This window comes from Rhinolophus sinicus, linkage group LG11 (genome assembly GCF_036562045.2).
Source record: "Rhinolophus sinicus isolate RSC01 linkage group LG11, ASM3656204v1, whole genome shotgun sequence".
NCBI lineage: Eukaryota > Metazoa > Chordata > Mammalia > Chiroptera > Rhinolophidae > Rhinolophus > Rhinolophus sinicus.
Genome location: NC_133760.1, coordinates 56,942,137 through 56,969,088, shown reverse-complemented (window position 1 = coordinate 56,969,088; position 26,952 = coordinate 56,942,137). Strand labels below are relative to the sequence as shown.

The window sequence follows — 26,952 nt, the reverse complement described above, 5'->3', positions numbered from 1 at the left end:
GAAAGATCTTTTTTCCAATTTTTACAACAGCAAAGCTACAGAGCTCAGGGGCATTTTAAATACATTTGAATTATATACGGAGATTAAATTATTTGGAGACTAATGGGAATAACCAACTTCAATCCAAATGAAAAAATATTAAAAGTAGCTGATGTGCTGCTCAGAAACAGAGAGATGAGCAAATCTAAATTAAGTGGGACACAGGGACATACAAGGTCTACACTCTCTTTTAGACTATCTATTTCACTTTCTCCCTTTGCCCGCAAACCTGCCTGCCCACTCTCTCTCTCACCTTATAACCTTTACATCCTTTTTCAGTGATAAAACTGAATGAGCCAGAAAACTTCCACAAAGATACCGACCTGCGGACGTCATGTCTGCACTCATATACTCTGCGCTGCTTCCTACACAGGTGACTGTTTATGCTCCTAAGACCCAACCTCCGCTCCTGCTGGGCCCTGGAGCCCACGGGCTTCTGTCCTAGATCTCATCACTAGATGCCATCATGTCTGTACTTCCTCCCTCTTTTCTCCTACATCATCAATCATTTCCCTTTCCGCTGGACCATTCCTATAGGCACACATAATGTTGTTAATTCTCCATGCTTTGACACACACACAGAGGTTCCCAGGCCTAATTCTTCCAGCTACCTCCCCACTTCTTTGCTCTACATTACAGAGGAATGTCTCAAAGAAATCTCTGGAGAACTCTGTCGTCATTTTTCCTCAGTCCCTCACACTCCATTCTCCTCAAACCCACCACCACCAGGCTTCCTTTCCCACTCCATGGAATGGTCCCATCACAGCCGTAGTGACCCCACGTTGCTGAACCTAACGCCGATGTTCAGTCCCTCCCCTTCCGTAACCTGGAGGTGACCACTCCCTCCTCCCTGGAAGCACTGTCTTTACCTGTATCAGAAATGACCCATCCCTGGTTGTCCTCCTACCTCACCGGAACTCCTCACGGTGCCTTTAGCAGGTTCCCCCTCTTTTCCCTGACCTCTTATTGTCAGAGTGGCCCAAGGCTCACCCTTGGTCTCCTTTAATTTCACTCCTTTGATGATCTCATCTAGTCGCAGACTTTCATTACTACCTTTGTGCTGCCATCATCACTCTCATTGCTCTTCTAACCTCCAGAACTGTAGATCCAACCTGTCATGTCTCCAGGTCACAAACAAAAGTCCTGAACTTCTCACCCAAACTGCTCCCTCCACCTACAATATTCCCCATCTCAGCTAATGGCATTTCTGTCTTTTCAATCGCTTGGGCACAACACCTCGGAGTTCCTTTCAATTCCTCTTCTTCTCCCATACCATCCCCACCCCCAAATCAATTCACTGCCAAATCCAGTGAACCCTACTTTCAAGAACACCCTGAATCCTGCCACTTTCCCCCAGCTACACTGCTATGACCCTGACCCAAGCCACGACAATCTTTCACGTCCTCATTACTTGTTCCCTTGCTGCCACCTCTATGGGCTAAATCCGTTATCAACAAAACAGACTTGGCGCAGGATTAAATCAGACCAAGTCTCCCCAATGGCCTTCACCTCCCTCGGAGAAAAGCCAAACGCAGTGAGGTCTTCTACTGTCTGGCCCCAGGACCTCTCACGTCAGCCAGCACCACTCCATCCCCATTCTGCTCCAGCCACGTGGGGCCCCCCTTGCTCTGCCATTCCTTCAACGTGCCAGGCACACGTCACCCCACCACAAGTTTTCACTGGCTATTTATCTGCCTCGAATACCATTTCCACAAACATCTTCACGACTGGCTCCCTTATTGCTTTCAAGCTGACCACATGACCTGGCCTAACCCAACCACCTGTGTAGGAAGGGATTTAACCATGACCAAAGAGAGGTCTGGCCTTGGTCCTCAGCTTCTGGGAGGTCATCTTGAAGCCCTTGGACTGTAAAGCCTGACAAGACGGTGTCTGTTTGCCAGGGGACCCCTTGGGTCAGGCAGGACAGTGTAACAATGTGACATGGGGCACCAGGCCAGCTCACGTCCAATGAGGCAAGAGACTGAGATGGGCCACATGGTCAGTCAGTCATGCCCATGACTATGTCCCCATAAAGACTGGACACCAAGGGCTGGCTGAGCTTCCCTGCTGGGCAATACTCTGCCTACTGCCACACATCGATGGCAAGATATCACACATCGATGCCGAGGACGCTGTCCACAACTTCACACGGATAGGATGCCTGGGACCTCAGCATTTGGAATTCTCCTGGGTTCTGCCCATGCGCCACTTCCCATGGCTGCTCTTAACCTGTACCTTTAGCTGTAAGAAACCATAACCATGAGTACAACAGCTTTCATGAGTTCTGTTCGTCCTTTTAGCAAATTACAGAACCAGGGGTCTTGAGGACCCCTGGACTTGCAACTGGTGTAAGAAAGGAGGGTAGTCTCATGGACTGGGCTCCCTGCTAACTAACCACCCAAGCCTCCCCCGTCACACACACTTCTAATCTTTCTAACCCAACTCCTTCCCACCCCCCACATTTATCACCTTCAAACCCACCGTCTACTATACTTATGTATTGTGATTGCGTACTTTCCTCCAGCGAAACAGAAATCCCACAAGAACCAAGGCATCTCCAGTGCCTGACACAGAATCCTACATGGAGCAAGAGGAAGAGCAGACACAGAACAGAGAAGTTGAATCAACACTGTAGTGTCACTGGAAAAGGAACCATGAACATTCTGCTTTTAAGGCTGCACTGAGATTCTTTGAGAGATACCGTTTTTACCAAGTAGCTTCAGAAAATTAAGTGATTTTTAATATTGTGGTAATTATGTTTGCTAGTGTGGGAATATTAAGAAGTCACCGAGGGATCTAATCTTCACTGAAAGCTGGCATTAGGTGACGTCTCCACAGCCTCACTCTACGGAAACCGCGAGGTGATGGGTGATGACACAGGCGCCTTCCATACATGAAAACTGGGCTAAAGACTTTCCTAGTTACCTCAGTAATTTTTGTTTTTAAATAGTGAGTGGATACAAATTAAAAAATTAAGGAAAACTTAAGTGAAATGTAAGAGGTTCATTTGGCTTCTTTTTAAAAGGTTGGCAGACTTTCTCTAGTTCTGAGCGCACATGAGTAGGTTGAGCCAGCAGGTCAATAATGGGAACCTGGAGTAATTGATACACTTTAAAACGTGAGCAGTTTGTTCTTGCTGATAAATTAGACGGCTGCTCTGAATTACATTTCATGCTGTTTGCACAAACAGCTCATTTCCTGCTGCCAGTACTAAAACTACCTGGAGCCAGATAGCATTAACTTTTCTCATTCGAGAAAGGTATCAAGTTATTTTTGTACAGTTAGCTTTGGACATATCCACAGATATCCTCCCTCTTCAAAAGCCGGCTGCCTGGAGTATTAATTTCACAACATTTATTATAAAATTACTAAATACAGTGGGGCTTTAAAATAATGCTCTTTTCCCTTTAGTGCAAGTTTTCTTAAACTAATGTATTCTTCAATTTCTACATTTTTTTACAGGTCATAATATATTTCTAAGGAAAGAGGGAAAAAACCCTCAGTTGTACCAGCCTTTTGGATTGCAAAAACCAACTTACACTTATACCACCCACCTCTACCAATGAGCATTATGCAAATTATGACATAACGTAATGCAACATAAAACCTCGATTCTAATAAAAAATTAGGAAAAAACTTTAAAAGTTCATTTTTTCAAGAATAAGAATATTAATTTAATATAAAGGAATAATTTCTAAAGTAATTCCACAAAAACGTACATGTTTGTTTACACTAAATGTCAGTAATCCCAATTTAACATCATAAAATTCAAGAAATAGGTAAGCACACTGATTCTATTCCCTTAATAAGTTCAGCAAGTTCTGGCTTCTGGATTTGTTTGTTAATAAACAACCAATTAAATTTATGCAAGTTTCTTTTTAAAGTGAAATTTTATAGTAATGAAAATGCTGACCATAAAAGAAAAATGGGAAGCTAGTCTTTACTCTTGCAGTTATGACATTCTATTAAAATAATTTATCCTCCTGCAATTTAAGTTTCATTTCTGTGTTCCTTCTGTGTTCCTTAGTTAAGTGTGTAACTAAATTTAAAATGGATTTCAACAAATACATATAAATATCATTGGAGATCCAAATAAAAGTATTTTCATAGTAAATGATACTCATTCCTCTCTATGTAGCCTGCAGCAACAATGAAAATTACTTACTTTTTTTGCCTATATATCATAAAGCTTCACATTATATATTTAAAAAAACAAACTTTATTTTGAATCCAGAAGTCACTGAAAACCTCCAGCCCTCCATGCAATTTCTATTAAGTCTTTTCTTTTAATAATACAGCTCTACATACAATTTCAGAGACTGTGATGGCATTTTTTAGTATCATATTTCAAACATATTGTCATGTTTCATATTCTCTTACTGTTTTTCAGGAGGAGGTTTATTCAAAGGTTCAGTGAAAAAGACCAAGATAGTCCATCATATCTGTAATGATATTAAATAAAAGCCCACCACTTTTTTACTAAAAATACTTTCTTCCACATGTTAGCTACTTCCTCCCGTTCAGTTAGAGCAGAAGCTGTGAATGGCCTGGGACCCATTCAGACCATCAAATCTGAATTCCTTAGCTAGCGACCACTCTCTATGACATACTCTATCATACTTCTCGTCCTCTTTACCCTTTTATCGGAGGACACAAATCTGATTTCCTCATCACCCACAGCCAAGCTCTCCAGAATCCCTAACACTTCTTGTGACCAGAGACGAAGCCCCGTACCTACAGGGCAGGCCAGGGCCACAGGCTCCTGGGTTGAAAGTGAACATAACGTAATGCAAACACCTATCCAGTATGATTCCACAAGCTCCCCCCATGAAGGCTCTGCTTGAACACCTCAAGAATAGTCAGGACAAGTGGAGAACGACAGAGAAGTACCCCCACGGAAGGATAAACATGTGCAGGGAAGAAAACCGAGAGGATAAAAACACCAAATCGGAATGGACATGACCATTCCAACCTACAACGGATGCGAGGACACCCAGAGCCTCGCCAAAAGTTACAAGCAGAACAGCTCAGAACTGCAGCTATGTGATTACCGTGAAACAAAACCAAAGCGTCTTTTATAATATTCACTTCCCAACATTGTTCTTTCTCTCTACAGCAAAACTATCTTGTACTCTCAATGGCTCACCACAGCATTGAACATCTCCTTAAACAAGGGAGTTTAGAGAAAGAAGGAAACGGGAATGAAAAGGTTATAGCTTTGGAAGAAACCCGACTCCACCATTCTTTTGGAGAGCAGAAACCTGCTAGAGACAGAGAAAACCAAGAAACCTTGAATTTGGGAGTAACTCAGCTTATTATGCCATCCGTTAGAGTCTTTATATGGGAACTTTTGATAAAAATATGTAATAAACTTTAAAACCTAGGCATGTGCAAGCTATCAGATCCGCTGCCCAGGTTCCCTGCTCCTGTAAAGACTGAATGCACCTGAAATTACATGGGTAGGATACGAATCGTTACAACCCACAAGAATTCTTTGCATCATTCTACCACTGGCTTGACACTGGTGCCATTTGAAAAGAAGAATTACTTTCCAACCTTCAGTGAAAATTTAGCCTGCTCTCACTATGTGGGATTCTGCCACTATGGAGAGAAAGAACAGCTCTTCTGAAAATTAGTTCCTATTGTAAAAGCTTAAGTTAAGATATTGAGCAAAGATAAAAGAAATTGGAGTAATTTTGAAAGAAAAAAGCTGTCAATATGTTCCAAGCTTCTTCAAGAACAGTCAGATTCCAGTGTCACATTATAATTAGCTTTCACAACGGAGAGTTACAATTGCTCATGCACAATGATACGTGAAGGGGAAAAAAAACCCTAAAATATTATCATGCAGCCTACGATTTACTGGGCAAGTAGAGCTTTTATACAAAAAATGAGGCCCAAAGAAGAAAAAAGAGCTGGGATGTGTGACAGGCAGTGCCTCCTCATCCGTGAGCCTGAGGAGCCCCCGTAAGAGGAGGCCCTGGCTTCCCGTGTACTTGGCAGCCTGGAGCAGGCTCCTCCACTGCCTTTGAACCTTCAGGCCCCGCCACGTCTGGAGCCCGGAGCCTGCCAGCCTCCCAGAAACTAGGAGTACCGGCTTACTGCAAGTATCATCATTCTGCTACATTAGGCATCAAATGGGCTTTTAGGGGCTGTTACAACTTTGTTTCCATGAGAACATCTACTCTGTGTTTAAAACTACAATCAAACAAAAAATACTTTTGGTACCGCTGTCTATACAAAGTTAAAGTTACTGATAATTAGAGCTAATCAGCACAATATGCTTCTTTTACCAAGGTAACTATGACACTCTCCAGTTTCAACCACTTACCAATTAACTTTTTTAAATTATTATTAAACTAAGCCAAATGGCTTACCCTCAATTACAAAGGCAAAAAAATGATTTAAAATTCACAATGACTACATCCAACAGCGTATAAAATGCTCACAACCCACGACCCATAGCCCTGACCTTAGCTTATTCTAAACGCAGAAAAAAGGCTCGAGGACGTCATTACCATGCAGCTCTGTGAGGATGACTTTGCAATAATTAGTTTGGGATTGGGTTTCTATGTTTCAAATACTGTCTAGCTTTGTCAAAAACAGAGTGAACATATTGGGATAAGTACTTTATTGACAGAATTCTATGTAAAAAACCTATCTATTCATAAAAGTCTGTGATGAGCTAGGGTTAAAATGGAGCAGAGGGTTGTTTAGATAAAAGGACAATTTATATTACAAGTGGTTTTGAGAACTTGTAATTATACACACACACACACACACACATCTTCAGTCCATCTGAAAAATCTGTTTTGAGGACTCATTTCCTTTTATTTCTTGGAAAACAAACTCCTTGCAGATCAGGAGCATATTGTAAGGAGGCTTGAAAGAAGGGAAAAGTAAAGAAATAAAAATAAAAAATAAAGGCTGAGAGGAAGGAAAAAGGAGAAGGGCAGGAATTTTTTTGTTTTAATATTTATTATACATTATAAGGAGCAGGTGGCAGATGCAGTTTTGAGTTCCGTCATCAAGCCAGTAAAATGATTTTTATGGCTTTTCGAGATCCCACTTTGTACTCTACATTTTAAGTGAACTCTTTAACAAACATGACTTTGATGATCTCTAACCAGCAATTCATCCCTACAGGACCCACTGGATTTTGTTACCTGGCAAACCCTTCAAAGACAGACATTAAAGCCTGATTGCTGCTGGTAGACACTGTACTGACACTGGGGGTGAATATATTTACATTTTCATTGTATTTTGACAGCATTTGTTTTTTCTAATAAGGTATTTATTTAATATGCTGTAAACTTTAATATACACTGGAGTTTTTTCAATAAGCTGGCTATTTATATGGCATTCTTCCAGATGCTATCTAATGGAGTTATTTTTAAACTGACTAGATGTTGTGTATTAGGCATTCTTCTATGATTTATCACTCTCGTTCTTAAAACCCTTTTAAATATGCAATCATGCGCTCTTCTTACAATGATTTTCCAGTTCAAATCTGTTTCTATTTAGTCTGAAATCATACCCTTGACTTATCTTTACGAAATCATTTCCAACTACCCCTGCTTCAACCCTACTCTTCGTTCATTCAGCATTTCAGTCCCTACCACGTACTTCTCACATTTGATGCTCCACTACAGATAAGAAATCTTTGCGACTGCAAGGTTTTCTCTCTTCTGGCTGTCACTTCTATTTTCAATTTGGCTATCCCCAATCTTTCTCACACTCATCCTCTTCTAGAAAACTGAACAAAAGCTGAACAAGTTGGCCAATGTAAGAGATTTAATGCATAACGCTGCTGGTATTCTGCAAGAATACTACAGCATTCTACGAAACTCTCTTTAAATTAAGAAAAAGTAGGTTACCTAATTATTTTTAATGTAACTGGTGAAAGGGATCAGGATGAAAATATACAATGTGCCATTCTCATATATACTATTACCTAAGTTTTTACATGCCTATCAAAAGGAAAGAAAATTTTGTGTTACATATTTAAGTTTTAACAAGGCATCAAAAAAATACACAAGCAAAGAAATTTAAATACCCTGTTAATGTATTACTTCACCTCTCTGGCATACTGAAAATTGAATCAAAATTATCTAAAATACCTCTGGGCAACCAACACAGAAATCCAAGTCTAGGAATTAAGAAAAACACATACACAATTTCCTCAAAAAAAATAGCCCTTATGCCTTTATTTACTACCTATTTTCCTTACTTTCTTCATTTACTCCTACTTTTGACAGAATTCTAACAACTATTTGGTTTGTCAAACAATAACACATTAAAAGCAACTTTAGAAAACAGCGTTTTGACTGGATACTGCATGGCTCACGATAACAGAACTATACACCAGCTCTGTCCTGTAGTAAGTTTGCTTCTCACGGGGCTGTGGGTTAGTGACTCTGCAAGTACTCTCATGTCTACTAGGGTCAAACAAATAAGTAGACTGTAGATAATAAGAACCAGCTTTCTCAGTGTTGGAGAAATTACAAATCAGGAAAGCAGGAAGGCTAGAATGAACCCTGGGATACTGGGTTTTAATCTGAGGTACCAGTGGGAACTCGTGGTGTTTTAAGATGCACAGAGCGCTGTGTGAATGCACGAGTGACTCAGTGCACACACGCTGCTGCTCTCTCCCCGGAGGGGGCAGTGACAGGACAGGGTAAGAGCAGAGGCAGCCCTGAGACCTTGGCCTCTGAATACCCTCCTCTAATAAAAGGAGTCCAGGCTCTTTGAAGTGCTGATACCAGGGCTGGGGCGGGGACAACACTCCATGAGCCTAGAGCATGTTGTGGTAACAGAAATCAAGAATGCTCCAGAAGTTTGGGAACATGTCAAAAGGGCCAGGAACCACTCTGAACTCTCAATGGTCAAAACTAGAACAATTTGGGCAACAAAATAAACAATAGTGTCGGATTATAATCCATAAAATAAAATACCCATGGATTCATATGGATAGAAATAAATTATGAACAAATGAATAAATGGACAAGGGGCAGCTCTTTCTTACAAGAGAATAATCCCAATTAATACACATAAAAGGGACAAGGGAACTAGAAATCACCATTAAAACACCACAGGAGTAGCTACTGCAGACAAAACTCACCAATAGACACAAAAATAGCGAACCAACCTTTAAAGAGAAAGAGGATATTTGCAGAATTTCAAAGTCTCTACCTGAAGATATTTATTACTATAATTGCAAAGGGAAAACCAGTAACTTTACAGTAGAAAACGCTGGGAGAAGTCGCCTTACTCAAGGGTGAACAAGGTGACCCGCCCCAGTAAGAAGGCACTGGCGTCCTGGGCCCAGTACGGGCACTGAGACAGGCATGTCATGGCTGCAGCGTGCTTGACAAAAAACGCATCACCGCCACCTAATGGGGGGAACACATCGGACGAGGGCACACTGCTGGGCATTCTGTAAAATAACTGACTGCTGTCTTCCAAAGTAGCAAGGCAGTGACAGACTTGGAAAGATGAAGGCGACAGAAGAGAGGCGGCAGGACACTTAGCACAGGAGACACAGACGTGAATAAGAGGTCACGTCATCGCCTTCCCCAAGTTTGGACCCGGGTACAGATCAATCCACAGGACCGTCGGGCAGTGACACGGCCTCGTGATCTTGACCTATTTTGACCTCAAGTCCCTCGTCTCTCCTGAACTTTAGAACTAGACATCCTTTTACTTAGACACAAACAGCAAACTCAGAAACATCAAAAGAAACCAAACACTACTGTAAACATGAGGATCAAAACTAAAATTACTCCCTAGCCCCTACAACCACATTCTGGGTATCTGTGACGTGGGGTCACTGACTCGGTGAGGAGTCTATGTGCTGTCGGGTGGCCAAGCAATTTTTAATGTAAATTTGAATTTCAGATAAATAACAAATCATTGTCAGTGTAGCGATGTCCCACACAATGCTTGCTAAACATTTCTTATTTGCTGAACCTGCTAACACGGCCCACTGATAGCGGTGACAGGGTCTCTGCCCCTGCAGGGGTGGGGGGACCCCTTTCTCTGCCCTGTTGCTTGCTCAGTTTACCTGATCATTCATTGAGCCAGTATCTACGTGGCTGCGATTGGCTAAGCATTGGCGGCATGCCGCTGTCATTTTCCTATGCTTGGGCACAGAATCGGACCCCCTAACTGCCCTACACTTAGGGTTCCTCCCCAGTGGCCAGGAACACAATGAACAAAAGCACTGCATTAGGAAGCATCAACGCAGGCTAAACAGACATCCTGACAAGCAGCTCAGGCAGGGGGTGGTTTAAAGATCTGAAGGTAGATTATCCTTGGAACAACAGATAGCACCAGACAAGCCTGTCACGGCCTCGTCACTAGACTGGAATTCGCCAGGACTCTCACACACGACGCTGCGGAACGGGCAGAAAGCAAGGAGCACGGTAAACTGCCAGGTCCCAGGAAACTGGACTCCCAGGAGGATTGTAAAAAGGCCTTGAAGCGGGAAGTGAGCCACTTGGTCTGAGACGAAAGATGACTCCTGTATCCTGGAAACTCCTGCCAGGACTAGAGCATGTGGACACTGACTACAGGTAAGGTGACAGTCACTCCACACCCGAGCCGGCACTGGGCTAGAGTTCCAGGAAGTCTTCCTGTGACTGGTCTAAACCAGGCACGACCCCAGGACCCCATGCACCGGGTTTCTAGGAACGGCCACATGAGCTCGTTTGGGCAAAAATGACATTGAAAAAAAGTCATTTACGTGCATCTTCCGGAAAAGCTTTTTCTTTTCTGATACGAAAGGATGAACCAGGCTGGCTGTCCAATTTTAAGTTCCTGCATCCCTTTCTCTTCTTTTTGCTGGGAATGCATCTTTGAGCCTGGAGGCACAATCACCATTTTGCCTCCATGAGACAAGACGAAGCCCGCAGCTAGCACAGCAAGGACGGGGGAGCACAAAACAGACCCCGCGGCCCCTTTCCTACAATTCAGCAGCCGCACCAGCCCACAGCCTCCTGCCTGCAGGCCTCTTACCATTGAAGAAAAACAGCTCCTGATTGCTTAACCTACTGTGAGATGAGTTTTCCCATTACTTTTACTCAAATGCATTCCTTACTGATATACAGAGGTGGTCTCACTGACCACGTTTAAAGAGATCCCAGAGAGAAGAAATACAGGGGTTGGAAAGGCCTTCAAAGGAAATAAAGCTACATCAGGCAAACGGCTTTGCACACATACAAAACCACCTTATCAGGCTTGGCAGCCAAACTGCCTAGATCTGAATCAGGGGTGTCCAGACTTTTTTCAACGTTTTTCACCAAGGGCCATATGCGGTAAAATACACAAACAGCCGGGCCACTCACTCGAGGTGAAGTACGTATTACCTCACCTGGTTTATTTAAGTAAACTAAACATATTTTTGGAATTTGCTGCGGGCCAATTAACAATGGATCATGGGAGGCAGTTGGCCCGCGGGCTGCAGTTTGTACACCCCTGATCTAAACCGTGACTCTGTCACTTATTAGGTGTGCGACCTTGGGCAAGACAGTCAACCCCTCTGTACCTCAGTATTCCCATCTCTAAAATGGGAGTACAATAGACTCCTCGTAAGAGTGGCTGTGAGAATAAACAAGGTAATACACGTAAAACTCGAGGAATAACGCCCTGCATACAGTAAGCTCTCTGCAATTATCCGTAATAATCACTTTCATGCTGATGATGCAAACAGCAGTAGATCAAAATGAGTAAGTACACTTTATGCAGCTCACACGGGGTTCACAGCAGGGTACAAGTGAGCAGAAACTTCCTCACAGAATTCAACGATCTTTAAAGCATTATTGTCTCAACTGAGTGGTTCTTATGCATCTCTTAATAGCTGCACCAGCAGCTCTAGCTCTTAGATGCCAGAAAAATGACTCGACTTTATAACAAGAGGATTGACTAAACATAAGCCATTTACACTTCAAAACACAGTTCAAGGGCAAAAGTGTAATGTCAGATTTCATCTCAAGTATTGTTCTTGCCTGGCAAGTGGAAAGAATCACTCATCTCCTAACAGTAACAGAAAGGGTGACTTTATGATTGGTTTCAGGTAGACAATACAGCGGTATGCATAATCCTTTCACAGGTACAAGACATCGCAGGTCCAATGCACACCTGGGCTGAATCACTAGTTTCCTGAGCGGCCTCAGGATGAGCACAGGGGCTCCCTTCACATGAGCTCTTTTAATCCACAGGAATTATTGTGGGCATATCCTAACAGACCCACTGAGATAGGTAACAGTAATTCAGGTGAGCTGGTAACTGGCAATGAGAACCTTCTAAAACCAGTTGTTCGTACGATAACAGTAGTTTGGATTGAGAAAGAGACAGCGGAGATTAAAGAAGTCAACTATTTTACAGTTTTGAACAAAAAGCGTAGGACGTTTCCACCACACTTCCCACTTCCGTGCTAGTCTGGTACTGGAACTACTTAACAGTCTCAGGCACTAGCCACCTAGAAATTCCTCTTATCATCCCATTTCACCCCAGTGCTGCTCTGTTCCTGAGGTTCTACGCCAATGTCCCCAGCCTCTCAATTCTATCACACATATACCAGCTTCTTTTACTCTCCAACCCTTGATAACTCATTACTTCCAAATGCATCCTATTCTATTTCCCAGTTTGTTATCATTTTTAAATTTGGGAGAGGGGAACGTCTTCAGAACTGACAGCACCACTCTGGTTCTGGAAGGCAAAGTAATTTTTTACAGTTGAAAGGTAACACTTAGCACATGGAGATGAAGCGAACAGAAATTAAAATACATAGAATCATAGAATTGATGCCTAAAAGTAACGTTCTTGACTCCAACATCTATTTCACGGTTTTAGAAAACAAGTGAGGAAATGCAAACCAAGACAGCCTTGGAGGCTCCTTTCACTTCCCTCCCTTCCCATTTCCGGATGTGCTCTTCCAGGAGCTTTCTCAGCAGGTCAAAGTCAACAGTGAAAGAACAGGCTGAGAAGAGCTGCCAAGGAACAAAGGCCCAAACCTCTAACAACCGAAGTTCCCGAAGTTTCCGGTCTGACAGAGGAACCTAGAAGTTCCAGCAAACATGTGGAACATTATGGAGTAAAATTCCTCCTTTGGAGCCATTTCTAAGGCACATCCCAGCCCAGCTGTGCCCAGACCACGTGCCTTCTCTGCCGGATGAGAGCCTGGGGCATCCTGCATGCGCTGCTCCTTCTCTGCGTGTATGTTTTCCCCCAATAAACACCATGTAACAAGGAGAATGTGCAGTGTGTGGCGTGAGGTATGTGTGTGTCCCTGCCCATTCCCTGCACGTCCTCCTACAAGGTTTTAGGCTGTTTTTCCAGATGCATTTTCACTTTTAATTCTCACATCTGTGACAGATCATTTCCAGCTAAAGAAACTGAGTTCAAAGAAATGTACAACCATCTGCTTACCTTTTAAAGTAACAGAATAAGAATTTAACTGTTGCTAAAGCATAGTTTTCATCAAGTTTTAAAATGTGACTTCATGCACATATAAAATGAAAAAAAAAAAAATGCCAGCGACAGTATTCAATGCAATTAATGAGGGCATCAGTACAACTGTGAATGAATGCAGGTAAACAGGATTGCTAAATGAATTTGCTAACAGATACAAAAATGGTAAATCTATTACAAGAAGGGTCCGCAGAGTGAGCACCAAGCAAGCCCTCAGGGTGAGTCAGTGAACGAACAGGGATGATGTAGAAACTACTAGTAAGTTGTTTGAACTTAACTCCTCAATAAAAGGAACTCGTAGGGGTTTCTTTTGGCCTAGTGGCACCAGGAAAAAATTACTGAAGCACTAACAGTACCATAAACTGAAAGCAAGCTTAGAAATCTCCACTAGAGGGCAATAAAATATCTGGATATCTCTTCTTCAGAGTAGAAATTAATTGTACCTCTACGGGACAAAAAAATGTTTGCATTATTATGGATAAGAATCATTTGTACGACTATCAGTCAACTTCTACCCCCTACAGAATTGCCAAACAGCTTAATCAAGAGAGTAAAAGGTGTAACACTGCATATAGTCCTGGAGGGTCCACTAGAGGAGCCCAGCATTCTGTTGACAGGACACCCCGTAATCTCTTTCCTCATTTCCAAGTCCTGGACAATTTCCCAATGTAGATTATGGTTGGTTCTAACAGGCGTAAAGAAAACTCATAGGAGATGGGAGGAGGGGAGCAAGGACAGCTACAATCCATGAGTTATTCCTGTCAAGAATGGCAGAGTATGAGTTGTCGGCAAAGGCACATTGAAAGGGGCACTTTACTGTCTGCTCTGGGACATATTACTTGGCACAACCTTTCTGGAAAGCCATCCAGTAACACGTACTAGGAATCGTAGCGGCTCAGGTCTTTGATCCTATAATTCCGCCTCCAGAATTTTTCATTCAACATATAACCAGATGTGGCTAAGATATACATCTATCTCAGGCAGTGTTAATTACAACTATTTTTTAAATGTGAAAACACTTAAGATTTTCCAGCTTATATATTCTTTCCAGGAGTCGTCACTGAGTCCCCAAATCCTTCCTAAGTGATCCACTTAGTGCCCAGAGTTTCCCCTATAATGTCTCTTATCACACGACACTCTAATTTCTGATTTTCTTATCCATTTACCCTATTAGTCTATGACCTCCAGAGGCTTGGACCATGTATTTCCATTGCGTGGATTTAACATGATGCCACATGCGTAGAAGGCACTCAAATGTTGGCTCAGTGAATAAAAAATGTTATACAGGCTAAAAAAATATGTGTATGCTTCCTGTGCAGAGATTAAAAAAGTAATTACAAGTATTAACAACATCAAAAGAAAACTGTATGAGAAAAGCTTCAAGTGACTTCCTAACTATATTGACAGAATATCAGAATCAGATGCAGACATTTTGAAAAGCACACAGACTGACAGCAAAGGGACATGCGCTTCAAGATACTGCTGGTGCAGAGAAAGGCACCGGCCTGTCACACTCAGGTGAGCCATCCTCGCCACCGGGTACGTGTGCTGCCTGCATTATACACTGTGCAATCCCAGGACAACAATAAAGCTCAAAAGAAAAACCACCATATGCTGCTGGCTTAAAGGAAGTTTTGGAGAATGAGAAATGTGATCCTTAAATGTGACAGAGATTTCTGTTTGTTTCTTTTAATTATTTTCAAAAGGAATCTGATATGTTTCTGCTCCTCAAACTTTAAGGAGCGTAAGACTCGCCTACGATTTTTGTTCAAATACAGATTCTTATTCTGTCAGTTACTTTAAAGTGGGGCCTGAGAATCTTCATTTCTTAGAAGTCCCTAGGTAATACCAATGCTGCAAGGGCTTAGAGCATCGTACAAAGAAATTTATAACTGCAGAGATGGGTATGTGAGGCTCCATTTTCCCGGTTTTTAGAATCCTGAAGCACTGACTGTCTATGTCCTCTGATGATTTATCCAAACCTTCCTGTTCGGGATTATCAATATCCTGCAGATGCTACAATTTAAAATAATGGAAAACACAGAAATGAAAGAAGGGTCATCACTATAGATCCCATGGAAATGAAAAGGACAGTAAAAGAATACTATAAACAACTTATGCCCACAAATTTGATAACCTAGATGAAATGGACCAATTCCTTGAAAGACAATCTACCAAAACCCATACAAGAAGAAACAGATAATCTGAATAGTTACATCTATTAAAGAAATTGAATGAATAATTAATAACCTTCCAAAACAGAAAGCATGAGACCCAAATGGGTTGACTGGTGAATTTTACTAAACATTTAAGGACAAAATTATACCAGTGCTCTACAATCTCTTTCAGAAGGCAAAAGCAGAGGGAATTCTTCCTAACTCATTCTATGAGTCAGCATTACCCTCATACCAAAACCAGACAAAAACATTACACACACACAAAAAAGGAATCTACAAGCAGTCTCCCTCATGAACATAGATATAAAAATCCTCCACAAAATACTAGCAAATTGAACCCCCCAAAAAACGTATACAAAGATTTATAAACAATGACCAAGTGGCATTTATTTCAAGTATGCAAGACTGAGTTAAGAATAGAAAATCAATGCAATCCACCACATCAACAGCTGTAGTTTAGAAAAAAAAGAAAAAGAAAAAGATGATTGTATGACTATACGCAGAAAAGCATTTGAAAAAAATCCAACACCCATTATAAAAACTTTCAGGATACTAGAATAAAGAGGAACTTTCTCAATGTGATGAAGACCATCTACAAAATACCTACAGCAAACATATTTAATGGTAAGAAACTCAAAGCTTTCCCAGTGTGATTGATTGGTGAAAGATTAGACAAATACACCAATGGAAAATAATAGAGAGCCCAGAAATACTTTCATAAATATAGTCAAATGATCTTGGACAAAGGAGCAAAGATAATCTCTTCAACAAATGGTGCTGTAAAAACTGTACATATACATGCAAAAAATAATAAATTTAGACACAAACCTTACACTCTTCACAACAATGAACTCAAAATGAATCACAAACCCAAATGCAAAATGGAAAACTAAAATTCCTAGAAGATAACATAGGAGTAAACCCAGGTAACCTTGAGTATGATGAAGTCTTTTTAGATAAAACACCAAAGGCACAATCTGTTTAAGAAATAATTGATAAACCTGTCATTAAAATTTAAAACTTCTGCACTGCAAAAGACAGTATCAAAAGAATGAGAAGACAAGCCACAGGCTGAGAATAAATATTTGCAAAAGATACATCTGATTTTCAAACTATACAAAGAACCCTTAAAACTTAACAGTAAGAAAACAAACAACCCAATTATAAAATGAGCCAAAGGCCTTAACAAACACCTCACCAAAGACATACAGGTGGCAAGTAAGCACATGAGAAGATGCTCCCCATCCTAGGTCATCAGGGAAATGCTAACGGAAACAACCCTTCCCCAGGTACCACTCCACACCTACTAGGATGGCCCAAATCTACCACTCTGACAACACCAAATGCTGGTGAGGATAGGGAGAATCGGAACTCCCATACATTGCTGGGGAGGGTGCAAAATGGTACGGCTATGTTGGAAGACAGTTGAGTGATTTCCTACAAAACTAAACATACTCTTACCATATCATCTAGCGACAACACTCCTTGGTCTTTGCCCAAAGGAGATGAAAACGTATGTGCACACAAAACTCTGCACACGATGTTTACAGCAGTTTTGTTCATAAGTGCCAAATTTTGGAAGCAACCACGATGTCCTTCTGTAGGTCAGTGGCGCTACCTGAACATGGTCAAGCACAAACGCTAGGTAGCCAGCTCAGAGAGCTAAGAAGACATACCTGCCCTGAGAACACTAAGGAGTTCCAAGGTTCCCTCCCCATGCATGGGACTCACCACTATCAGTAATTTTACTGAGATTAGGAAGAACCTCCAAGAGCTGTTTTCCTACCTTAAAAAAGAAAAATAAACAGCAGCAACTGGGCCAGAAGCCACAGCCTTACATATGACCTACAAGTAAATCAAAAGCTTAAATTCTCTGGAAGTCATAAAAACAAAAGAAACTATTCCACTGTGATAAATGAATACCTTCAAACACAATAGTGTGGTAAAGACACAGAAATACTCTCAGGATGAAACCCATTTGTTTGAGCATCTGTTTGCCACCTACAAAGAATAACTCTTTCTGATGGATTTAACCAACGAAAAAAGATAATAAAAATCATTTGATGGGGAGTTAATGCACAAACACACCTCATTTTCCTAGAAACCTCAAAAGACATCTGGTGTTAATGTATCAAAACACACAGATCTTTTTTTTTTTTTTTTTGGTGTGATCAGCCGTAACATTTTAGTATTGTATTGAAACTGCTCCCACAGCCTCATGTGGTATTTTCAATAGTTTCATCTAAAGGAATACCATTATTTCTGATAATGCTATAAAGTATCAATTTATAAGATTTTTAAAAAAGGAATTAAGATTCCTTTTAAACTCACTTTAGAAGCTTTAGTTTCTAAAAGCATGTAGCCATTAAAATGCTAATATGGAAAGATGAAGGGGGTGCTACAGAGACTTAATACCGTAAAACAGATAATTGGTTCTCTAGATGGTGTGGAAAGATGGCTTGTACAGTAAATAACATTACTCAAGGCCAAAGAAACAATGTGGCCATTATCAATAAGGGTAAACCAAACATTCATCATCAAATATAATGACTCTAAATTAAAAGAACAAAAATTATGGCAAATATGAAAATCAAGTAAGATACAAGAAGTTAAGCTACGTCAAACGTACAAAGTGTAGTCATGGCAGCAAGTCATAATAAGTTCAAAAGAAATGATGAGAATGAGAAGGAAGGATCCCAACGATTTTGAGTGGTTCACCAAAAACAGTATAAATGCTCAAAGCAGTAAATTTCCCATGAACACGCAAGATACTTGAGGGCTACCTCGGATGCATTCCTAAGTTTGGAAAGTGGCAGGGGAGTAAAGGAAATGGATCAAAGCTTGAAACTCAGCAGGAATAACTAAAAAATCCACTCCTTTGTTGCCTGGGTATCTTACCTGCCCTAAATTACAAAAATATCAGAATCCTTAAGCAGCAGCTTTGGTCAGAGGTTTCTTTGCCATCCAGAGATAAAAGTTTCTTTAAAAAAAAAAAAAAAACCACGGCAAGTTTTCCAAGTTTCAAAGTAGGCATGGTACTTTAAGTAACAAAGAAAAAGCCACATTGATATTAGGAAAAATACAGTCAGAAAACCCAGTTCTATCTCCAATATCTGTTTCCAAAATGCTTTTCTTTAGAAAAGGAATATTCTATTTCCTGTGTATCAAGCTCATTCCAAAACTGAGTCTATGAGTTGCTCTTTGCTGGTATGAATAATCAAAATATATAATAAATTATCACTACATATAGATCAAGTATTTCTAATGAAAATTTAGCATCTGAATTGAGATGTGCTCAAAGTGTAAACTGCATACTGGAGTTTGAAGATTTAGTACAAAAATGTGTCAACTACTGCATTAATGTTTATTCTGATTACATGTTGAAATTTTGACATTTTAGATATTGGTTTAAACAAAATATATAACTAAAATGAAGTTCACTTCTTTTACCTGTTTAATGAGGCCACTGAGAAATTTTAAATTACATACGAAATTATCTTTCTATTGTATTAAACAGCCTGCTGTGGACTGAACTCTTTCACAGTGAAGTTTGTCAATTCTTTATTTTTCTACATTATCTCCTGGGGTGTGGCCCATAACAGACACTCAGGAAGTGTTGAATGCACAAAGAAAATTTTGTAAATATGTATAAAACAACTTATATATAAGACTGCAATGGACTTTTTTTGATTGCTATACTGGATGTAATCCATTGGAGGGTCATTAAACCCTCCTTTATTTGGTAATCATGAGAATTCTAAAAATGGACCAAGTCTACTTAAGAAAAATTTACAGCTGAGAAGTAAACTGACACACCTAATTTGTTTTTGGCTGAATGGTGTCCCCCCCAAATTCCTATGTTGAAGTCCTAACCTCCAGTACTTCAGAATGTGACTATATTTGAGATAGGACCTTTAAAGAGATAATTAAGGTAAAATGAAGCCATATAGATGGGCCTAATCCAGTGTATCTTGTGTGCTTATAAGAACAGGAGATTAGAACACAGCAAACACACTAAAGGGCAACAGTGAGGACACAACAAGAATGCAGTCATCTGCAAGTCCAGGAGAGAGACCTCAGAAGAAACCAAACCTGCCCACACCTTGACATTGGACTTGTAGCCTGAGAATTGTGAGAAAACAAACTTCTATTGTTTAAGCCACCTAGTCAGTGGGACTTTGTTAGAGCAGCCCTAGTACACTAATACACTGTTCCAAAGACTTAAATTTTTTTCCAGTAACAGGACAGTTTTGGTTTTTACACTGAAACTACAAATTCAGTTCCTCAGCCACCCCAGCCATATTTCAAGTGCTCACAAGCCACACATAGCTAGTGGCTGTTGGATTGGACGACACAGATCTAGAGAAGAAACCAAACCAGAAGTTTCTAGCAAGAATGCTTAATTGGTCAGGAGATGTGACCAAGAAATGTCACCGTATTATTATATATTGGAGCACTTTTAATATTTAATTTAAAAAAATGTAAGTGACTCAAATCTACCCCTAGTCATTCTTTCTATGATTTTCTGAGTAGAGATTAAAGGAGGGAGTTAATATTTCAGGGCTATGTTTGATACAAATGAATGTCACCACTAAGGGTTCTTGAGAGGTCTGTCTGTTGCTGCAAAGTACGGAGGACGACTTACATACATGGCCAGTATATTCACCACTAGGAGTCAGAACTCCAGGCACCGAATACTGAGGGATTCCCATGTTACCCATTGGTAAATTGGGGAATGCTAATACCCATCTGCAGGTTTTATTATGCCTTCTGTGAACTTAATCAGGCATTTTCAATGGAGATTAAATTCCAGAAATGTAAGAGATGGTATGAATACTATTCTGAACAGGATATGCCCATATTCATTACCACTTAACCATGAGGTATCAAAAAACTAAGTCCACTATTAGTAATTTCATGCATCTATAAATCACAAAGTTCAACAAGCATGGAAGAAAAATACAGAATTCAAGGAAAAAAGAATATTTCTGCTAGACTTGCCTAAATACTCTTTCACTTATCTGGACTGAACACATTTACTAAAATAAGTAGCTATCTCCTTTGCAAATTCATTAGAAAAATGAATGTAGGGATTTCAAAATTTACTAACGAGTATAATATAGTTCATCTACTGGAAAGTACTTTATATTTGCATAGGACTGTATTTCTTAAACTTGCTTTTTAGACTTTACATTATCTTAAATTTTGCCCGAGAACTTCATGTTTGGATACATTCTTATTTTACATAAAGAAATTAAGGCTCTTAGAAATTAAATGACATGCCCAAGGCCACATAATTAGTGAAAAAGGAAGCTAAAACTCAAATCTAGGTCGTCTAGTTCTAAAACCCTTTTACAGGCTTTACCCTGTTTAAAACACCAGAACTTTGCCCAGCATACAGGGTTATGTAAATGTTAGTTATAAAAATTTGCAACGGAATTATGTTCACTTGATCAAGTGTATACTAATAATACTTAACATGGTAATTAAATTCAGAATAAACCTCAACAATGGTAATTCAATTCAGATGAAATAAGTCCCAAGAGCATGATGGTCACAGGAATCTTTATAAAATTTAAACATAATCTTTTTGCAAAGAAATGTAGAGTGATAGATAAAAGGCTTTCTAGCATAAAACTTAATTGTAATGATCAAATTATGTGGGGAAAATAAAATAGGACTTTGAGAGCTTATTAAAGATGTTTGAAGTAATGTTTCATATCAAATTGCTGTATTTTTTATTCTATCAGATCCAATTAATAATGATGTATAAAAGCTTTATTTAATATGTCAATATTCAATGTTAAGGGGAATTTAGAATGGGAAGGATAATGGTGATAGATTTCAAAAGACTGAACAGAAAGCACCGGTGGTCCTATTCTGGAACATGTCCCTGAAAAAATTATGTTTGGAAAAACGGGAAAATTTAGATATGGATGGTATGTGACACGATGAAATTTGATATGGAAAAAGTGTACTATACAGTGAAAAAGAAACTCAACAGTGTGTTCTCACTTCGGTTTTAAAATATCTAACTATATTTATGCACAGTAAATATCTGGAGGAATATAAATATAAATACACACATGTATATATACATACATACCTGGAGATAACAGTGGCACTCTCTGAAAGGCTGGAATATGGTATATTTATTATTTTTGTTTATATCTTCTAAGTTTTTATAATGTCTATGTACTGTTATAAAAATTTTAAAATAACCTCCGTAACAAGACTGTAAATTCCTGGATAGAAGGGATCACATCTTTCACTGTTGCATCTCCCACACCACCTGGTATCAAAGGACACCAACTAGCTAAGTGTTAGTCCACTTGATAACGGAAATGCAAACATTCCCTTTGGTCCATCAATTCCATTTCTAGATACTTATCCTACTGAAATACGTAAATATGCAAAATTATCATCAAAGATATGCATTATAGATTGTAACAACGGAAACTAGGAATAACCTAAATAGCTATTAAGTAAGACTAATTCACTTGAGTCTACAGTGACTACTAAAAAACAAAACTTGGGATATCTATACCTATGAACCATAACAAAGTACTAAGTGAAAAGAGTTGCTGAAAAGGGCATAAAACAGGTCCTATCTTGTTCATTTATATAAACGCACAAATTAGAAAAACACAGTTTTAGAATGATCGTCTCTGGTAAGTGGGATACTTTAAAACATTTTGTTTGGAAAAAAAATGAACAAAGAGCACATACAATGTTGATAGTAAAAAATATGTATATATTTTCACTTACAGCCCCAGAAGAGAAATTTACAAAACAATTTATAATATTAATTCGTTTTTTTAAAACCAGACTAATAATATGCTAGGATACATATATATATACACACACACACACATATATGTTAATATTTAGAACATATGCCAACTGTTAATAATGGTTATTTCTACAAGAGCGATTATAGGAAACTTTCACATTGTAAGTTAGATGGTTGTTTTTCTTTAAATAACAAGCACTTACTTTAGTTACAGAAAAACAAAGATATATTAAAAAAATCTTTCTCTGAGCTAGTGATCATCTCAGAAAAGAGAAGCACTGTGGTCCATCTGGCAGTTGGTTTACTAGCTTAATTGTTGGATTGCCCACCACACCAAATCTGAGAAAGCATTCCAGGTAAATCATGCCTACAAATTAAATTCACAGGAGTCATTAACAGAAAAACTACTTCTCTGCTGGTGTTAAATGTCTGTTTGATGAAGGGACGTCCTCTAATGTAAAGTTAACCTCGACTGTTTACTGACTTAGTATAAAGGGCGAGGCACTGCACTGGTCCTTCCTAATCCATTGTTGTGTTTCAATCTCTCTTATGTATCTAGAATCAACCATAAACTTGCTGGGGCCCTTGTTTCCAGGCCAATGCTTGAGATGAGACAAGAATCTACATCCTCTTACCTGTAAGAGGGAGGCAAGATGAGAATCACTAAGTCACACAGAACCCCCAAGGCGCCCTGGGATCTGTGTGGGCGATCTGTGCTTAGTCTACGGTCTCACAGTTCGTACAGGGCCCCTACGTGCCCTGCTGCAGGGCAGAGCGTACAAACATCTGGCTTAAGGAATCAAGGCCTTCTCCAAAAAGCCTTTGATAAAAACAGAACTGCCTCTGTCTGTTCCACAGTCTGTTGCTCCAAACCTCCATCTCAGCATTAACCCTGACACCCAACTGCCTTTCTCTTTTCCCCTTAATCTTACTGCTGATGTAATAGCGTATTGCTATCGATGCTAAGTGCTTTATAAGTATTGCAACTCATTCATACTCACAATAAGCCTGCCAAGTATTCCCATTTTACAGATGAAGAAACCAAAACACAGTGGGGTCTGGTATCGCATCTGCAGATTCAACCAACTGCGGATCGAAACTATTCAGGGAAAAAAGAAGTTGCAGATGTGTACTACGTAGTTGGGCCTTGGGGGACAGATCCAGGAGTGGTTTCCAGGCTCTCGCCCTCACGTGGAAGGGTGCTGGCTCAGGTAATAAGTCAATGGCCATCAGCTGTGGCTAGGTGGCCCTCAGCTGTAACCAGTGAGCCATTGGCCACTAATACAACTGCTGTGGCTACGCTAGCAGAAAATGGGGGCTGGCAAGAAGATGGTGGCGTGGCGGAATATGAATTGCAGATTGCAGAGAAGCAGATTGCAGTTAGCAAGTGAGGTTGTTTGGCAGCGACAAGTGGACGGCGGGTTGCGGATCGTGTGGCTCCTGCTTCCTGTGTCTCCAACCCAGCCGCCAGCGAGACTATAGTGGTGTGACCCCCCTATCTATGGCTCCGTGGGTGTTCCTTTTTGGCCTCACCATGTCCTGCGTTCTTATGTGGGGAGCGGGAGCAGAGACCCTGCATGATACCCTGCGTGACAAGCCTACAATGCTTGTGTCTGTACTGACCACGTACAGAGTTTTCTTCTTGTCATTCCCTAAACAATGCAGTATAACTATTTACATTGCAGGTCCCTTGTATTAGATATCATTAGTCCAGAGACGATTTTAAGTATAGGGGAGTGTTGCGTAGGTTATATGCAAATATTACACCATTTTATGTAAGGAACCCTTGGATTTCGGTGTCTGTGGGGATCCTGGAACAAATACCCTTCAGATACCGAGGGACCACTATACAAAGTCCAATAACTAGTAAGTGGAAAAGCTAGAATTGAAACCCAGAGATTGTTTCCTCAATCCCATCTTTACCATGTAGCATTCACTATGATATATGTCTTTCAACTTAGAAAACACTCGACACCTTCAGTCAGTAAAGTGCGCAGGTTTCAGTAAGGAATCTGCAAGTCAACAGCACACCTGGATCCACTGTTTACTCTTGGAAATGCTGTTGGTCTGGCTACCATTGGATACCTGAGAACTATGAAATTTAATTTGCAAAACGTTTATGTTTGCCAGTGCTTTTCTTAACTCTTGAAAATCTGTTTAAAGTAAGAAACACCCAACCTCTTAACCAAGTCAAATATATCTGGGTTCAGGTTCTAGTTCTATCACTGTTGCCTTCAGCTGTAAGACACAAAGGTGTTATGTCAACAACTGAGTAGAGCGAATGAGTAGAGAGCGAGGAGGTAGAGTCCCCTAACGCTAGCAAATTCAATACCTTAAACCAAACCCATGAATTCATGTTTACAAAAAACAAATTTAAACATCCAAAAATCATGCACTCCGTTTGAATTTATGGAATTGATACACTAGGGGTTCTACAAAACAGAAACACAATAACTGTTAAATAAAAAATATATATTTAATATTACAAAATTACCACACCAATTACTACACGTGAGAATAAATGCTGCTGACAATTAGCCTCATAAAAAAACCCACCCCTTCCATCTAGTTCCATGTGAATTACAATCACCTGAAACTTGCAAGTAACAAAAATCCTTAAGTGAGCCTCGTATCGTTAAAACATTGTACACGGCCACTCACTGATCTTGTATTGGCTAATCTTGGGCACAACAGACAGGCAACAAGGACTGGTCCTTAAACCTCTGGCCTCCAACGTGTTAGACACTGATTCACAGCTGTTAAGAGACCTAACAGCTCACACTGCAAGTAGCCCTTAACCCTCTCCAAGTGGAAAACACACAGTGTATCAAGTCATTGAGTCCTAACAACTCTGTTTGGCAAGGGGCTGCTATTTATTCTCGTGTTGCTTTTTTTTTTTTCCCCCCAGATAAGGAAAAAGATGCAAGATAGTAAAAAAAAAAAAAAACACAAAAAAACAAAAAACAAAAAAAAGGAAAAAAAAAAACGCCTTAAGGGCGCAGAGCTAGAACCTCAGAGACAGACTGGAAAGTGATCAGGATCCAGACTCCAGAATAACTTTAACCTCCTGAGGGCTCTGGGGAGGGGCCCGTCAATGACGCTGTAAAACGTGGAGAGAAATACAGTACCAGTGGGAAGCAGGGGCTCCAACGGGGTAAAGACATGCTCCATATCGGATAACTGGCCTCTGCACTACAAAAATAAAAATGCCACATTAGCACGTGTCCTCTCCAAGTCAACAGCGCGCGACATAACCACCCCATGTGGCCTCTTTAGTGCTGTGCTTCCCGGAGGACCACGGGGCGCCCGGCGGCCCCCGGCGTCCCTGCCCCGGCAACGGCTCCGCCCGTCGCGCCGCGAGGAGGAAGACGGGGGACGCGAGAGGCCGGAGCCCCGCGGGTTCCCGAGGCGCTCGGGGCGCGCCGCCGAGGGGCGCTCCCTCCGCCCTCTCCCTGCGCGTCCGTCACCATCCGGGCACTGGAGGAGCGAGCGGCGGTCGCCCCCTCCCCGCGATTCCCGCCCCGTCCCCGGGCCCGCGCGCCGAGGACGCGGACGACGCGCCCGGCAGCGGTCGCACTTACAGAACGACACGGGGAGCCACGAGCGGCCGAGCGCAGGGTGCGGAAGCGACGGCATCGGCCGCTCGGCGCTCGGCTGAGGCGCCTGGACCGGCGCGCGGCTGGCGCGCGCGGGGTTTAAGTAGCCGGCGCGCGACGCGGCCCCGCCTCCTTCCGCGAGCCCGCGGGGCGTGCGAACTGCGCGTGCTCGGAACGAGCGCTGTCAGTTCGGGCCCGGGCTCTGCCCCTCGCGTGGGCCAGGAGGCAGCACGAGGAGGCGGGCGGCCGAGCAGCACCTCCCCGGCCACCCTCCTTCCACCTGGCCGCCTTCCCACGTTTCCCCGAGCCCTTCTCCCGGCTCCTCGTGCTGCGCGGGTCTCTCTCTGGCCGCGTGAATCCTTCACGCGCACGCCTTCGAGTCCTTCCCTCCTTCGCTCGGTGGGAACAGTCACAGATTTTAGTGGAAAGAAACTTGCAGCCATTCACTTGCAGCTCCATTTGCGCCAACGCTCCCCAGATAAAGAGCTTAGTATCCTGTTGCCAGGCAGCCTTTTCGGACACTGAGCATCCCAATCCCCAGAAAAGTGCTTTCCGTCCCGGAGGCAAACAGCTCCTGAGGCTGCCACGGCCCCTCGGCCCCCACCCCCGGGGCCCTCACCGGTTGGAGGGGTCCCTCCCTGGTCCTCATCAGCATCTGACAGGTGACTGAAGAGAGGTGTCCTCCCTGGGCTTTACCCTTTCTGGGCTGAACTCAGTGCTCACGAGGTGCTGCTGGGACTCGACCCTCCTGGTTCCCATCCTCTGCGTTGCATGTTGCTTATGTGTCGTGGTGCCCAGAAGTGGTGAGAACTGCACGACTGTCAGCACCTGACAATCCTGCAAATCCCTGTGCTGAGAGACCAGACCCTGGCTTGGC

The 26,952-nt window shown here is 41.5% G+C and overlaps 1 protein-coding gene across 7 annotated transcripts in view; it reads right to left on the bottom strand.

Moving 5' to 3' along the window:
- TPK1 (thiamin pyrophosphokinase 1) overlaps positions 1–26,449 on the bottom strand; it is a 260,377-nt gene extending 233,928 nt beyond the window's left edge. The window contains exons 1-2 of one of the 7 annotated variants that reach the window (XM_074315232.1): positions 26,061–26,449; positions 25,608–25,666 (exon numbers count right to left, since the gene is read on the bottom strand). In XM_074315232.1, coding sequence (XP_074171333.1) covers positions 25,608–25,650 — 43 coding nt within the window. In that variant the 5' untranslated portion in view covers positions 25,651–25,666; positions 26,061–26,449. Of the gene's footprint in view, positions 1–25,607; positions 25,672–26,060 lie in introns of all 7 variants that reach the window. The other 6 variants (XM_074315231.1, XM_074315236.1, XM_074315230.1 and 3 more) reach the window with 6 other exon arrangements.
- Between the last annotated feature and the right edge of the window lie 503 nt (positions 26,450–26,952).